The sequence below is a fragment of the Typopeltis vanoorti genome, chromosome 7, assembly GCF_054136105.1.
Source record: "Typopeltis vanoorti isolate ZY-2024b chromosome 7, IOZ_Tvanoo_1.0, whole genome shotgun sequence".
Taxonomy (NCBI): Eukaryota; Metazoa; Arthropoda; class Arachnida; order Uropygi; family Thelyphonidae; genus Typopeltis; species Typopeltis vanoorti.
Genome location: NC_143555.1, coordinates 51,615,149 through 51,632,679, shown reverse-complemented (window position 1 = coordinate 51,632,679; position 17,531 = coordinate 51,615,149). Strand labels below are relative to the sequence as shown.

The window sequence follows — 17,531 nt, the reverse complement described above, 5'->3', positions numbered from 1 at the left end:
TATTAAATTGGTTACTGATGAGGAAAAAAAAATTTTTTTTTTTTTGTATATGCAGCACCCCCACTTAAAATTTTCACTGGCTGCCACTGTTGCACACAAAAAAAAGTTTAAACATGTTCACATCAGGGTGATAGTAACTCGTTTGCCTGCAGTAAACGACATGCCCTCCCCAACAGCCACTATACTGCAGACAAGAAAAACAAGTAGTTTTATTTATCACTGAATAAGGTACAGAGACATTTGCAGTCTGTGTAATATATTTATCAACAAATAGTGAAATCAGAGACAACTGGGATAAAAACAGCACTAACTAATGAATCATGCCCTTCCCACAGAAACTATGCTGTATTGCCAGCGAAGGTTGGTCCATTGGTAGAGCCTCTGCTACTAATGGCTCATGAAAAAACTTAAGCAAGTTTGAGTGCGGTTAGTAGTTGAAAGGGGTACAATCGTTTGATGCTATTGGCACACACTCCCTTGATGAGTCTTTGGACCCATCAAGTATTATTACTCATCAAGTAATAATAATAATAAACTGAAGCAAAACTGTATGTTGTACCACCAAACACAAAATATAACTAAACTACTATTGTCCAAATTTCAGATTACATGAAATAAGTGTTTATTCAATTGCATTTGAAATTTTTAATGTTCAAATAAAATTCTACTGGCAAATTGAAACTAACTTGGTGTATGTATAATGTGTGTCCACCCGCCAGCACAGCGCAGAAGTGGCAAGCAAACATACAGCGATAAAATTCAACTGAAGGGTTGAAACTTTGTGTCAGTTGAGCCCACCCACTCGACACGGAAGCAGTACACAAACGGTAATGAGAAGTCCTATTGGAACGATAAACAGGTGAAACACTTGTTTTTAACACGTTCTTTTCTATACATTTCTTAGTTTTAACAAGTTCACCCCAAAGTGAACGTGTTAAAACTGAGAAATATATAGTGAATGGCGTTATGGCAGTTTCAGATATTTTAGAATTCGGTTGAAGAGAATCAGCATTTTAACTCAACTGTTGGCTTGCATTTGTTGTTGAGTCATGCGATCTTTTGTGAATACCACACCAATCACATGCACGTCTTCACAGCTGCTCTATCTCTACCAGCCTACCACTGCTGTCCATTTCACGTTCTGCTTTCACTTCTCATTAGTCATTCGTGAAGGATTGTTCATTACATATCTCAAGTCTTGTAAATTACTAGTAATTTTTGTTTGAAATATGGAGAAACGTTCAAGTTAAAGTGTCAGTTTTAAACTCAAAGTTATTGATTTTGCAGAAAAACAAGGCAATCGAGCAGCAGGCCGCGAGTTTACAGTGACTGAGTTTAATGTGTGATATTGGTGTAAACAGAAACTTGCATTACAAAGCACCAATAAGTCAAGCAAAGTATTCTGAGGACCTAAAAGTGGAACGTTTTCTGAATTGGAGGACAAGTTACTTGAATATGTGTTAGGTTTGCATAAAGATGGTTGCTGTGTTTTGCATGTTACATTTTCAAAGCACATGAGTAAGCTACAAAACAAGGCATCAGTTGCACAGATCTGAAAGTGAGCCAAGATTGGATCACAAGATTCACGAAGAAGAAAAGTTCTCCCCTTTGTTGAAGGACATCTCTTTGTTAAAGAATGCCAAAAACTGATGGATTTTCATCGCTAAGTGATTCAACTTAGGAAGATCAATAACTGTATGTTATCACAAATAGCCAATGCGATCAGAAACCCCTCAATTTCGACATGCCACACCAAACAACAATAACAGAAAACAGTGAAAAAAGTTTGATAATATGCAGAACTGAAAGTGAAAAAAAACTACGATGAACGATCATGCTCGCAATTACTGTAGATGGAAGAAATTTGCCTCCTACGTAATATTCAAAAGGAAAGCAATGCTGAAGGGGAAATTTCCCCCTAGAATTCATGTAAGAGTCTAAGAAAAAGGATGGATGGACATGACATTGGCTTGAGATAGGATTCGAACAGTTTGGGAGAAACAACCGGGAGGGGGGGGGGGCTTTATTTCAATGCCCAGCTCTCCTCATGTGGGATAGCTTCCATGGACACTTAGGACCTGAAATCATAAAAATAAAACAACTTTTGGATATGAAGATCGATGTGGCCATTATTTCTGGTGGTCTTACACTTGTCTACAGCCCTTGGATGTATCGGTCAACAAAAAATTATTAAAAGACTACACACGAAAATTCTACACAGAGTAGATAGCAGCAAGCAGCTACGATCTGACTCCCGCAAGGAAGTTTAAGAGACTGTCATTAGAACTGTTGTGCAACTGGATTTTGAGAAAGAAATGATTTCACCAGAAATAATTGCCAAGAGTTTTTTTTTTTTAAAAAAAAAAAAACACTTGGCAATTAAAAAGCACTAGAGTAATGCCCTGGATGGGAGAGAAAATGATGCTATTTAGGTCGATGGCTTTTGACGATGCACATAAGGAAACCATTCAAGACTGAAAATAGTGAGTGAAAATAGGAGATTCTTGATAAGTCAAACTCATTTTTTAGTTTCTAAAAATTACCACATATATCTCACACCACGATTTTTTAACTTTAATTTTGGGGGGGGGGGGGAGTGAAAGTTATATTCAAGTAAATACGGTATCATCAAAAGATACAAGCATTTTGAAAAGACTGTTCTCTTGGAAGGTGTGTGGCAAAAGAAACTAGGGTTGCTGAAATTATCAGGAATAAAGGGAATGAGTTTATGGCAGTGATAAACTCACTACTTCCAAAATTCCCTGCCCTGGGAATTTTGGATGTAGACATATAGTGATGTCCTGCCAGGAACAGAAATAGAAGAGTATAAACATATTTCAGAAGAACAATGATGGCTTTTAAGGCACAAGGATATTTAGTGATATGCTGCCATACACAGGGCACACAGGTGATGATGAATAGGAGATGTATAGGAAATTAATTTGGCAAGTGATCATTATGGGGAATTTTAAGTATAGTGACAAATTGAATTTAGACATATGAAAAGTATACAATAATAAGAGAAGTGAATTTCTGGAACTCTTGAGCAAGAAATGTTGTGCAACTTGTAATGTAGGGAACACATGAAACAAAAGTAATCGTTTTTGTCACAGTATTAGAGAATCCGACTGTGATGTCATTATTGTCTGCAGTTGACTAGAGCAATTAGTCTTGCCTTGGAGAATGAATAGGCATATAAAAGTATCAAAAAAGAAGGAATTTATGTGGAAAATAAAGCAGATGATTATAGTATATAAAAAAAATCAATTTGATGCATGGAAGCTAGCAAAGAAATATTTGTTAGAAGCAGTAGCAAATGGCAGCTAAGGAAGTCAAACAGAAACTACAGATAAAAAAGACATGTTGGGAAAAGTACAGAGAAAGAAAAGAGGAGAGCAGTTGTATGAGAAATATAAGACTCAAGCTAGGAAAGAGAATAAGAGATAAGAGAATGGCTGGCTGGCTGGCTGACAGACAACAAAAAAGTTGTGTATCATGGGGGGTTGAGTCTGCAAAATCTATGGTAGCCAGTGGTGTACCTCCAGAGATCAGTCCTTGGTCCAAAGTTATTCAATCTTTACATCATACTGGGAAGGATTTCACAGACATACATACAGCTTGTCTGTATAATAGCTGTCATACAGATGTTGGTTTGACAATACAAAGAAAGGCAGGTGATCAGAAATGCAACTGACATGCAAATGATTTTAATAGCTAGAATCATGAACATGTAAAAATGGTTGTCAGTTCAACATTAGTTGTGCACTTTGGTGTGATGACACATCCAATGGTGTATTATTCCTAATAGTGCTTCACAGTACAAATAACAGAGAAAAATTTATATATAATGAATTTATTGAACTCTATATTATTTCACTGGTTTTCTAAACAGCATTACATAGTGGGATTTGTTATAGAAACAGAAATGAGCTGGGGTGGGTGGGTGGGTGTGTGTGTGTGTGTGTGTGTGTGTGTGTACAACTGCTAGAAGTATTCAAAACAAGGGGAATGAAATTGGTGTTGACAGAATTCATTCACCCAAAAATTGTTGGTATAAGTGAAACATAGTTGAACGAGGATGACATTCTGACAGAAATAGAGATAGAGGGATATGTAGTCTTTCGCAAAGACAGACAAAGCAAAAAAGGGAGGAGGAGTGTTATTTATGATGGCAGAGGAGTTGTGCCCATCTAGGGGTGGGGAGGCAAGGAGCAAATACTGACAGCGGTTTTGAGGCAGCATGGTGTGGAGTGGATGAAATGTTTAGTAGGCTGTTGCTATAGACCTGGTAATGTGGAAGGCAATGAAAAGGAAATATTTAGCTAAATTGGTCTGACTAATATGAAAAGGATGATCATTATGGGCAATTTCAATACTGGTAATATAGACTGAAATGAAGAGAGGCCATCAGGAAACAAAGAAGATGAATTTCTTGAGTTTTTAAAGGGATAACGACCTTAAGCAGTACAATAGATGTCACATGTGGATGGAGGTCATGAATTTGATTATCTTTTCAAAAGATATTGTTGTAAATGAAGTGTCATGTCATCCTCCATCTGGTGAAGTGACAATGTGATCACCTGGATGGCAGCCAGCCATATAAGGACTTTTTGTGAGAAAGGGTTATATGTGGAACTATACGGCAGGTGATTATGGCAAACTCAGGAGGCAGCTTGCAGTGATATCATGGAATGAGGACTTGCATGGGAAGAAAATCAATGCTGCTTGGTCTTTACTCAGGAATTATCTGGCAGAGACAATGACTGAGTATATTCCAAAGGTCAGGAGATTAAATAAGGTAATGTAAATTGAATGACTGAAGAGGTGAAGCCTGCAATCTGGAAGAAAAAGGCATTGTGGAGATAGCACAAGATGAATGGAGATAATCAGTTACATGAAGAGTAAAAAGAGCAAATATGGAAGGCGATTCACTTAATAAGGGTAGCAAAAGTGCAGTATGAGCACCAATTAGCAAAATCCTAGGGTTTTTGCAATATGTGGCCAGTAGAAGGAAGAATGATTATGAGAGGATGATATTGATCAGTGATAAAGAGAATGATAAATACTGAGGAGGATATAGTACAGGTGTTAAATGGGCAGTTCATTAAAGTATTCCATCCTTGTGTTTGTAACTTAATTCAGAAAGTGAGAGCAGTGGAAAAAGGGGAAGAACTACTGATGGTGAGTGAGCAGGAACTATATGAGGAATTAAGAAAACTTGATGTCAATAAGGGCATGGGATTCATGGTATATTACCGCGTGTCTTGAGGGAATGTTCCAGAGAGTTCACAACTGCTTTAACGTACATTTTTAATATGAGTTTTAGATTAGCCTAGGTACCAAAGGAATGGAATGATGGCAAAATTGTTCCACTTCATAAAGGAGGCAATAAGACTAAGGCTTCAAATTATAGGCCAATCTGCTGGTCTAGAGTTGTGGTCAAGGTGTTGGAGTTGGAGAAGCTAATCAGGATGATTCAAAACTGAATAGATGGCAGTAGAAGTCTCTTTCATGGACAGCATTGGTTTGCTATAGGAGACAAATACATTGGATGAGCAGGGGGGGGGGGGTGCACATACAATAGTATATTTAGATTTTGCAAAAGTTTGATAGATTACCACATAACTGTGTAGCTCAGTCAGTATAGATGAAGCCCTTTGGTCGGAAAGACCCAGGTTCAATTCCAGTCCATGACATGAAAAAACTTTACCTGGTTCTTTCGACAAAAGGTGAATTATCCGGTCTCATATGGAGGTGGGGGGGTCGCATGGAAACTTGGGTTTTTCATCCTCCAGAACAGGAAACCGGCACTGTGAACACACAGATTACAGTCGGGAATACTTAAGACCTAGTAGATTAGTGCACTGGATTGTGATTGGCTGTCTGATAGGTATAAACAGTTGTGTATGGGAAAGTGATATCCCAGAAGAGGAAATTCACTACTTGCATGATGCAGGGGTCTTTGGGAGCCACTGTTATTTAATTTGTATGTAAATGACACTGGAATGGGCTTAAATGGTGATATACAGTTGTTTGCAGATGATGTAAAGTTGGGGAGAGTTACGAGAGGTAGAGCAGATGTTGTAGCTTTGCAAGAGGACCTAAACAGATTGTCTGAATGGGTGAGTGTGTGTGGGGGGTGGGGAATGTCAGTTTAATGTTGCAAAGTGTAATATTTTAAAATTTGTTTAGCAAATATGGAATACAGAGTACAGGATTGGTGGGGATATCTTAGAGGAGGCAGAGGAGATAAAGGATTTGGAGGGGGGGCGGGGAATTGTGGTGGATAGGGACTTGAAATTTCATGGGCATTTTACTAAAATTGTCAGGACGATACAGTGATTATGGGAATGATGCAGAGAACACCAACATGTAGAAGGAAGGAAGTTCTGCTGCCACTGTACAAGATTTTGATCAGGCTGCATATGGATTATGGTGCACAGATTTGATTGCCAGGTTTTCAAAAGGATGATGAAATGTTAGAGGGGTCCAGAGACTATTGACTAATTTGTCTGTTCTCTGGAATACAAGGAAAGATTGAGAAAATGCAAATTATAGAGCCTAGAGGATAAAGGGAAGAGGGGAAACGTGATCAAGACATAAGTTGATAAGAGATAATTACCAGATCAGCATGGATGAGATTTTTTATAGAATATCTGGAGAAAGGGGAAGAATGAGAGGCAATCCCTGGAAGCTGTATAAGGTAGGTGTGAGCAAGGGGGGGGGGGGGGGGGTATGAGTCGATTTTTTGCATGGAGAGTGGCGAGTGATTGAAAAGCATTGCCTGAAAGTGTGGTGAGCACAGGGACAGTGAATAGATTTAAGTCAAGGTATACAATGAGCTGTGCATGTGAGAGTGGGGCCTCCCAAGATAAGTGTCTAAGTCCGTGGAGGTCTGTTGATGATAATAATAATTATCAAAACACAAATCATAGCTGTGGCAGATAGTTGTATAAACAATTCAGATTGTGATTGAAAATGAAGTGATGTCCTAACAATGTTCCCTTACAGACTGGATAACCATAAAGTGAACTGTTATTAGTTGTTGTTTATACTGTGTTTATTTTTTTATTCTTACCGAGAGGGCGAGGTCAGAGTCGGCATTCTGCTGTAGAAGAGAAGAAGATAGGTTTTCATTATTTAGTATAGTTGTAGTATAGTATAGTTAAGTATAGTTTATACATATAATATAGAGCAGTGTTTCTCAAACTTCAGATATCCGCATACCCCTTCTTACATTTTCATTATTACCAAGTATCCCCCTTATCAAAATAATAAATAAATAAACAAATAAAGTATATTTCACTGTAAACATCTAGTCTATTTGAATTTATATGTTCATGAAAACAAATAATATGATTTATGTTTAATAGAACAAAATTTGGAATAGGTTTCTCTTCATTTTCTGTCCATGAAAATCCACATTTCAAGTAATTCATATCATACTTACGAAGATTTTTCATCTTCCTAGTTGTTCTCTACAGATGTCAGATGACACACCTTTATCAATTTCATTTGATCCAGATATAATATCAACGTTTTCTTGTTGCTTACAGCTACTTGTATTTGCTACATTGCTCTTTTGTGCATTTTATGATCCATACTTAAGAATTTGAAAGCCAAAAAAATTGCCATATTTATTCAAACATAACTCGCACTTTTTTTCTGAAAATGAAAACAAAAAATCGTAGTGCGAGATATATGCGGTGATTTTCGGAAATTAAAGTTTCAAAAAAAAATTAAAACGATGTGACTTACCAAGAAGCCCCTATTCGGTATCAGTACTTTTGGTAATGAGAACAGTTTCCTTGTGTGCATCGTCAAAGTCATCTACCCAAATAGTGTCATCTTCTTTCCCATTATTTCAAGCAAAAATTACCAGTAATTTACAAGACTTGAGATACATAATGAACAATCATTCATAAATGACTAATGAGAAGTAAAAGCACAGCATGAAACAGACAGCAATGGTAGGCCAGTAGAGATAGAGCAGCTATGAAGAAGTACATATGATTGGTGCAGTATTAACAAAAGATCGCACGAACCAAAGACAGAGGCAAGCCAACAGTTAAGTTGAAATGCTAATTCTCTTCAACCAAATTCCATAATATCTAAAATACATTCACTATATATTTCTTAGTTTTAACACCTTCACAACGGGGTGGTGCCAAGCAAAACCGTATGTTGCACCAGCAACATACGGTTTTACTTGAGTCTATGTAGCAGTTTCTTTTGGAGGGGAGATGTGATTCATTAGTTAGTGCCGTTTTTATCCCAGTTGTCTCTAATTGCACTATTTGTTGAGAAATAGACTGCAAATGTCTCTGTTCCTTATTCAGTGATACAATAAGTTACTACTGCCAGAGAATGAACGTCCTGGAGATAGTAACTCACAATCTGAGTAGGAAAATTCATACATAATATATAATTTATTAAGAAATATATATGTTTCAAATAATTCTTTTTTTCTTAATAATGATTCCATGCATTAATGATGCATAGCCAAAAAGGCCACGTACCCCCTGAAGACCTTTCGCGTACCCCCGGGGGTACACGTACCACACTTTGAGAACAGAGTTTAGCGAATAGAGGTATAGAGTTTAGTATAGTTGTAGTAGTTCCTAGTACTCTGCACTATTTGAATGATAGTGGCAGCTGAAGCTCAAATTACGAATGGCGTGTCATCAAGTACTCTCCCATTTAAGGACTACATTTTGAATAGCATACAACAGGATTTTTGTGGTATGTGGTGCTTGTGGTTTGTATGCATCCCGGCAGTTGGATATGTGGCAGGTGAGATGGGGAGTGCATATATGCAGAAAATGTAGGAAATGGAAAGAACTTTGTGAGTTATGGATTATCATAACTGACCCTGACAGCATTGTGTTAGAGACAGGAGAATATTAACCTAGAGAGATGAGTAGTGTGATAGAGGGTGAGAATAACGAGCGAAATAGAAATGAAAAAATAAGAGTGGGGAGTGTGGAAAGTTTGAATAATTGTGAAGTTTTTGGAGATGGTCTTAATTAGGAGAATGAATGGTGAGCAAAAGTGGGTAGCTTGCGGAGTGCGAGAGATGACCTGAAAGAGGAGGTGGAATGTCTCAGAAATGAATTGAAAAGTGTGAAAGATGAGATTAAGAGAATGGAAAAGATAAATGCAAGGCAAATCAGAGTAGGAGTGAGAGAGAGAGTTAGAATTGGAAGAGTTGGAATGATAGAAGAGGAGGGAATAAAAACAGTAGAAAAGAGGGAATGAGAGAGAGAGAGAGTAATGGAAATGATAGAAGAGGAGAGAATAGCTACAATAGGAGAGAGAGAGAATGAGAGGGAGTGCTAGTATCAGGGATAAAGAGATCCCAGAATATCAGGTAAGTAAGGGGAACACAGAGAGATTGTAAAAGATGTGATGTATGAAAACTATGATCTGTGATGTGCAAGATAGGATGACAAAGGAGTATTTGCTTGGAGGAACAATAGAAAGTGCTATAGCAATTAAACGGAGTGAAAGGGTTGATGAGATGATTGCGATGGTGGGCATGAATGACTTGAGAGGCAGTGTAAATCAGGTGGCGATTCATGCTTTAGGTTGTACAGAAGAAAACTAAGAGAGGGAAGATAGTGTGTGTGTGTGTGTGTGTGTGTGTGTGTGTGTGTGTGTGTGTGTGTGTGTGTGTGTGTGTGTGTGTGTGTGTGTTGCTCAGGTATGATAATGACCAGCTGAATAGAACAGCATTAATAATGAATAGCATTATAGCCAGTAGTGTCAGAAGAGAGGCTTGGAATATGTGGATGCGTGGAGGGTATTTGAGGACAGAAAGGAACCATATGCGAGAGACCATTTGAATGAGGAAAGATGTAAGCATCTGGAGAGATTGCTGTTCTCTGAACAAGTCTGTGTGTCAATGCAAGGAAACCAGAATTACCTGGGTGGATAGTAGCAGGGGTGGCCTCTTGTGGGAATAGTTGCTTGGGAATACATCAGGGCAATCCTGAGTCCAAGGGAGTCTGGAGGGGATAACAATGAGTATAGAAACAGTGACATTTTTAGGCTTTATACTAATGCCAGGAGTATCTGGAATAAAGGAGATGAATTGGTGGCACTTATAGCATCAGCCTGTCCAAAGATAATTGGGATCTCCGAGACGTGGTTGATGGAAGATGATAAAATAACAGGAATCAAAATAGCAGAGTACAGCATTTTTTCACTGGGTAGGAAGGGAAAAACACAGTGGTGGAGTGCTGCTTATGATAAGTGATGATTTATGTCCTCTTGAAGGAGAGGACATAAACCATTAGTGTCAATGCCCTCCAAAGCCTGTACTCTTGAGTACAGGCTTTGGAGGGCATTGACACTAATGGTTTTGAAAGCATATGGTATGAGGTAGAGGTGGGCAAGACAGGATATTTAGTGGGGTATTGCTACAAGCCAAGGAGCACAGAAGGTGAGGAGCAGGAGAAGTTTAAGCAGTTGAGCTTGGCAAGTACAAGAAGAATGATTGTTATGGGAGATTTTAACTATGGCAGCATAAACTGGGAATAGGAAAATGCAAGGGAATGGAATTTCTAGAATTCTTGAGGGACAAATGTCTTAGGCAACATGAACACAAGGTTCAAGTTTTGGATTTGGTCATAGCATCAGAAGAGCTGATTATAACCGAGATGGCATCTCTTCCACCAGTTGGAGAGAGCAACCACGAGGTTTTGACATGGAAGCTGAATAGATGTGCGGGAGTATCAAAGAAAAGGAATGTATGTGGAATTATATGGCAGGTGATTATAATAATCTTAGATATCAACTTGGGGCAGTTCCATGGAGGGAGGAATTGGAAGGGCGAGATATCATTAGTGCTTAGGAAATTGTGAAGGAATATTTGTTAGTAGCAATAGTAAGCTGTATTCCATGAGTGAAGAAGAGGACACAATTTGGTATAAAGTGGATGACAAACAATATCAAAACAGGAACTGTGGGTGAAAAAGAGGTTATGGAAGAGATATAAAGAGAAGGATGGAGAGAAAATGCATGAAGAATATAAAACTCAGGTCAGGAGAGTGACTAGTATGGTAAGGAAGGCAAAACTGAATATTACTATGACTGAAATATGAGAAGAGATTGGCCCTAAGATCAAAAGAAAATCCTAGCAAATTTTTTAGCTATGTGGCCAGTAGGAGGAGAAATTATTGTGGAAGAATGACATTGTGGGATAAAAATGGGAATAAAGTGACTGAGGACATAGTGGAGTCGTTCATTGAGCATTTTATTGGAGTATTTCATCCTGGAGAAGTAGATTTTAATACTAGAGGGATAGGACAGGTTTGAGGTGAGTGTCTTTCAAATACTGAGTACTTACTCTGGATGTCAATAAAGCTGTGGGACTGGATGGAATTTCACTGCAGGTTTTGTGAAAATGTGTCACAGCTCCAGTGACCTGGCTTTTCAATGAAAGTCTTGCTAATGGGAGAGGTACGCAAGGAATGGAAGGAAGGTAAGATAGTGTCATTGCGTAAAAGCAGTAGCAGACTAGAAGTGTCAAATTATAGACTAGTTTATGTTTCATCAGTAGTTGTTAAGATCTTGGACAAATTAGTGAGGGACCATATACAGCATTGGGCAGGATGAGGGTAATGTTATCTGTGAGAGTCAACATGGATTTGTTAAGGGGTGCTGTTGTTTTAGTAATGTGATTGCCTTTTATAATAATGTGACAAGAGCAGTTGATGAGGGAAAGGAATATACTGCCCTTTTTTTTGGATTTTGCAAAGCCATTTGACAAGGTGCCACATGATAAGCTGATATTTAAGTTGCAGCACATGGGTTTAGATATCAGGTTAGTCAACTGGATTCAGGATTGGCTATCTGATAGGATCAGAGAGTTGTGCATGGTGGGGCAATATCAAGGAGGCAGAAGGTTACAAGTGGGTCCCACAGGGTTCATCCAGTACTGGGACCTGTATTGTTTAACCTTTAGATCAATGGCATTGTTAGTTTTTGGTAATAGTGCAGATGTGGCAGTCCTGTAAGAGGATTTGGATAAACTGGACAGAATGAATGGAAGTACCAGTTTAATGCAGAAAAATATAAAATCTTGACGTTTGGGATACATTGATGGGTGGCTGCATACTCTGCTGGAGGAAGTAGGGGAGGCAAGAGATTGGGAGGGGGGGTTGATTGAAGAAACCTGAAATTCATGGAACATATTGCAAAGGTGGTGAAGGTAACCCAGAGGACTGCTACAATACTGAGAAGGATGCTGACCTGCAGAGATAAAAGTTGTCATTCCATTGTATAAAGCCCTGATCAGACCACACTTGGACTATTCTCAAATTTGGTCCATAGGATTTCAAGGGGATAAATTAACTGTGGAAAGGATACAGAGGCAGATAACAAAGATGGTTTCAGGATTGTACAATATTAGTTATGAGGATCGGCTGAGGGAATGTGGACTGAAGAGTTTGGAAGATAGAAGGAGGAGAGTTGTTATGATTGAGACTTTTAAACTGTTGAGAGGTAGTTACAGGGTTGACACTGGAGAGTTCTTTCACTTGGTGGATCAGGGGCAAGGAGAAAGGACAAGGGGGGGGGTTCATCCCTGGAAGTTAAGAAAGGAAGCTGTAAGCAAGAAGGTGAGGAGTGGTTTCTTTGCATTGAGGGTGGTTGAACCATAGAATGCATTGCCTGATAGAGTGGTGAGAGCATGAATGGTCAATGAGTTCAAGGAGTGGTATGATAGACTGTATTTTCTAGGAAGTACCTCCCACGATGAGTCTTTTGACTCCATGAAGGCCTGAATAATAATAATAATAATAATAATATGAAACTAGCTAATTCATCTTTTACTGATGAGTCCTCATAAAGTTCTTCACATACTACAGTGGGAAAAATGAAAACACATCTTTCCAACCAAATGAAAAAAGACTGGAAAGAGTATATAAAACAGGGAAAGTGAATTTCTTTCAAATTGAACTGGAATAAGTATTTCCAACAGTCATATCCCTCTTATTCCCTATGAAAGCAGAAAGGATATAAGAGATACATAGTTGTCCTATTGGCTGTGGTATTTGTTAGTCCCTGATGCATCTAGTTTGGTTTGGTTGTAATTAGAACCAAAGCAACCAATTACCAGTAGTGGATGAGTATGTGGGAAGTAACTAGGTAAGGGCAGGCATGAGTGCAAAAGAGAGATATGTCAAACTACAAAGGAGATTATGACAAGACTAAGAAGGCATCTTGGGGGAGCATGACTCATTCAACATACCCCAAATTAAGGCATCAAGTGATGCAAGATCAGAAGAAAGCTAAGGGTATGGGAATTCTGTGAACCTCAAAATGAGTCTCCTGGGGAAGTGTTCTGATAAATAGGCTCTAGAACCATGTGATGTGTGACAGGTTGCTCCATCGTGTTGGAATACCTGTGCACCAAATGGAATGTTTTTTGCACGACACATCCTATACAAATCCTAGGGGAATGGAACCAATACATTCTTGATGTAGCATTCGCTATTCAAGTTCATCGTTACACCACCCTCTACTGTTTAATTGATTAATTAATAATTATTCAATAACTGTAATTAATAACTGTAATAACTGTAACAATAATTAATAATTAAAAAATAACTGTTTAATTGAGCCCTACTGTATTGATACAGTAGGGCTCAATTATGCCATGGATGGAAATCACACACAATGTGATGACCTTCTCACTATGAAGTGGTTTCTCATAGACAACTCTGTATGAATGAAAATAATGCTTGCCAATAAACGGCTTTTCTCCCAACATCAACACCATTGCTGTAGACTCTACACCTGCTCTTCTATTAAGGTGCATGCAGTTGAATGGCACATCTCATAGTGCACATACTAAAGAAAGTATTGAAGTTCAGTATTTTTTTATTTTCAGTATTTTATTTATTTATTTTTTTTTTTTTGCACCATACCATATAAAGAAAAGATAAACTGAGAGGTAGAGTACAGAAGATGAAAAGGAAATACAGAAAGAAGCTGCTAATTTAGAGAGTTCTTTGGTTATTGTGCAGCAAAAATCAATCGATAATAATAATTTTTGATTGCTGTTATCCTACTATGACCTTGAAGATGATACTAGGATAACAGCAATCAAAAATTATTATTGCATAAATATTTCCATCATGTAGTATGTGTGGAAAATATTTCCACACAAACTACATGACCTGCTGTGTAGCATAAATGTATTATAAACATTCTATAAATATTTCATCAGTGCATTTTATGTTGGAAGAAGGGGAAATAACATTGGATATTAACAGCAGTGGAAGAAAAGAAATGGAAGTTAATGAATATGAAGTGCTTGATATATTTAAGTAATTTTTTTTTTATTCATATCAATTCCACACACAAGTTTCAAAACTAGAGCACATTACTCCAAGCATGGGAAAAGGTTTAAGAAAGAAGGGGTATATTACTATTTATTTGAACAGTTAGGGGTTCAGTTCTTTGGGAGGGTATGCTTTTCTAGAGAATACAGGTAGATGGAATAAATGAATAGGGAACAGGTTTGGAAGCTAACAGCAGAACTATAAATAGATGCACTGGACAGCTGCACTTGTTTATTGTATACCTATAGGAAACAGAAGGAATAATGAATGTCAGTTCAGTGGGGCAGCAATTGTGAGAAAGAAAGAAAAAAAAAGACAAAATAGAAACACTCTTCATGCAATAATAGTGAGGATGACTTGGAGGATTATATCAGATTATTTGCTAATAATGTAAGGTTGGGATAAGGTATTAGCAGAGCAGTGATATGAACAAATGAGGAGGAATGTCAGTTAAATGTTGCAAAGTTCAACATAATGCATTTGGCAGCTGTAAAGGACAGCACGCACTTAGAGATGATAGGCAATAAAGAGTTGAAGGCTATTTCACAGTGAATATTGTGATATTAAAGAAAACAACTATCTTTTAGTGATAAAGATGTAATTTTTATAATTCATAAAGATGACAGACTTAATATCTGGTGTTTGAGGGATGAGAAGATTGTAGAAAAAGTTCTCAGAAATAAAGATAATACACGATGTCAGTAATAACTTTTCATGTAGTACTATTCGAGTACTACATGAGTACACCTCCCTTAAGGGTACATAAGAGGAATTTCACAATGCTGATATATGAGCCACTGTAATCTACCCTCATAACAGATTATGAGAACCAAGAGAATATGGGCTTCAGAGTCTGGTAGCTACATGAAAGAAGTAAAATAATAGAAGTATACAATTTAATTAGAGGATTTCACAGTACAGAAGAAATGAGACATTTCAATACATGTCAGGTAAAGATTTAGTGTTGGGAGTGGAACAATTGATGCCATGTAGGGTTATGGTGCCACCCATTGAGACATCTGACCAATAATAATAAGAGTATATGTTTGGCTGGTAGATACCAACTCATTGTATACGAAGACACCACTTTCTCCAAAGGCAAGGCACTAGAGGTGGAACACTTAGTGTATTTGCATCAGGTAACAAACCAAAAAAAAAACTACCTTACAAAACCTACTTAAGTTTTTAAAAATTCCACCTACAGAAATTTTAATACAAAAATGTGCAATTTCATTTTTGGAAAAAAAAAAAAAAAAAAAAAAAAAAAGGTTTAATACCAAAATTTTAATTACAAAGCCTTGATATATATATATATATATATATATAATATCGTTTTCTGAAGATCTTAGGATACTCATGCAGTACAGCTCTCCATCTCATCTCCACACACACACAGTCGCATCCAGAAAAGAAACCATAGGTGTGAAGGCGATATACAATTATTATCTTGAGAACACCTGAGTTCTATTACTGTTGAAAATTAATATACCTGAATTTTAACTAAACAGGCTATCATCTGTGTTTGAATTTTTATTTTATTTTTAACATATAAAAAAAAAAAGCTGATGGAACAACATGCACTTACAGCAGCACACGCTGCCAGTCCCTTTAAACGCACAACTCTAGAAATTAACAGCACCATATTAATCTGTTTACTGGAGGAAACTAAAAAACAATTTGCTTAAAATTCTGTTATTATATTATGCAATTAAAATTACTCTTTACTATATTATAAAGAAAACTCCAAAATTCTCAACTGCAAATGATCGACATATTCTAGTTCCACTATACCGTGTACTAAACCAATAACATTGAAGGTTAAGGGACTAAGACTTAGAAACACCAGGTTGCCCAATCATATGCACAAATCTCCTCGCTATATATAAACTACTTTTATTCGGGTAGGTTAAAAAAAAATAAATAACGTAAAAAAAAAAAAAACGTTATTTAAATTAAGGGGATATTAAATCCCACATTGTTTTAAAACCGAATAATAAAAGTATCGCCGATACTTTTATAGTTTACTATATTCGGCATGAAACTCTCTGATTCCAATCTTTGAGTTTCTTATTCGGTTTTAAAACAATGTGGGATTTAATATCCCCTTAATTTAAATAATGTTTATATCGCCGAAATGAAGCTTATTGGCTCTTCATATTTAAGTAAAAAAAACGTGTTTCTTTCTAAATGCATGTCAAGTATCACAAAAACTGTTTACTGTATTAGTCTAATCGCTGGCACACAAGTAAAAGCGACAAATCACGTTATCCAACACATTTTTTTTTAACATCTCATTTGGCATGTCGTCTACCGCACGTTGAATGCTGAAGTGTGGCTCGGGGTATTAGCCACAATTCAATGTGACCACAATAATCTCTATGAAATTCTGGGAGGACTAGGGGACATCGATGGAAACTGGGCAAAAGTGTGGTTAGTAAAGGTGTTAGAGCTGGGTCCTTTACTTTTAGAATGGTGAATGAGTGGAATGGACTGCCAGAGTCTGTGGTGGATGCTGTGACAGTGAATGAGTTTAAGGCGAGATATGATAGATACTGTATGAATGTCGAATAGTTGTGATGAATATGATTTGGGGCCTCCATCGATGATTCTAATGACTCCCTGGAGTTAACGGTGTCTCCATGGAGTCAAAAGACTCATCGCAGTTGCCCGTAATAATAATAATAATAATAATAATAATAATAATAATAATAATAATAATAATAATAATAAATTAGCCTGTCCATGAAACACAGCCTATAAATACCTGATGAAGGTGCGGAAATGTGAACAGTCGCATTGTCTTATTGAACCATATTTTGCAAATTTCATCAGCATGTAGGAGGAAGGTGATTTTTAGTAATTACAAGGTCGGAGGTTATGAAAAGTATAGGGACAGCTTGGAAATATAGCGGAGAATCAGGTGTTAATCAGAGGTACGTGATACCTGGGCAATGACCAAGAGCCATTTAACAGCATCAGTATGTGAATGTATTCCAAAGATTATAATAAATAATGGGCTAACGTCTTATGTTATCCCTTATACGAAGAATGTGAGGCCTTTTAATCCTATCTAGCTTGTGGAGACTGACTGGACAGTTCAATCTCCAACGGTAGCCAATCAGAGGTAGCTGAGCCATAAATATCACTAATTATAAGCGGTCACCGATGAAGAGACTGACC

The 17,531-nt window shown here is 37.3% G+C and overlaps 1 protein-coding gene across 3 annotated transcripts in view; it reads right to left on the bottom strand.

Annotated features, from left to right (window-relative positions):
* Positions 1 to 16,176, bottom strand: part of LOC150104674 (putative pyruvate dehydrogenase E1 component subunit alpha, mitochondrial) — a 204,556-nt gene extending 188,380 nt beyond the window's left edge. The window contains exon 1 of one of the 3 annotated variants that reach the window (XM_090395866.1): positions 15,937 to 16,176. In XM_090395866.1, coding sequence (XP_090251992.1) covers positions 15,937 to 15,993 — 57 coding nt within the window. In that variant the 5' untranslated portion in view covers positions 15,994 to 16,176. The remainder of the gene's footprint in view (positions 1 to 15,936) is intronic. The other 2 variants (XM_090395868.1, XM_090395867.1) reach the window with 2 other exon arrangements.
* Between the last annotated feature and the right edge of the window lie 1,355 nt (positions 16,177 to 17,531).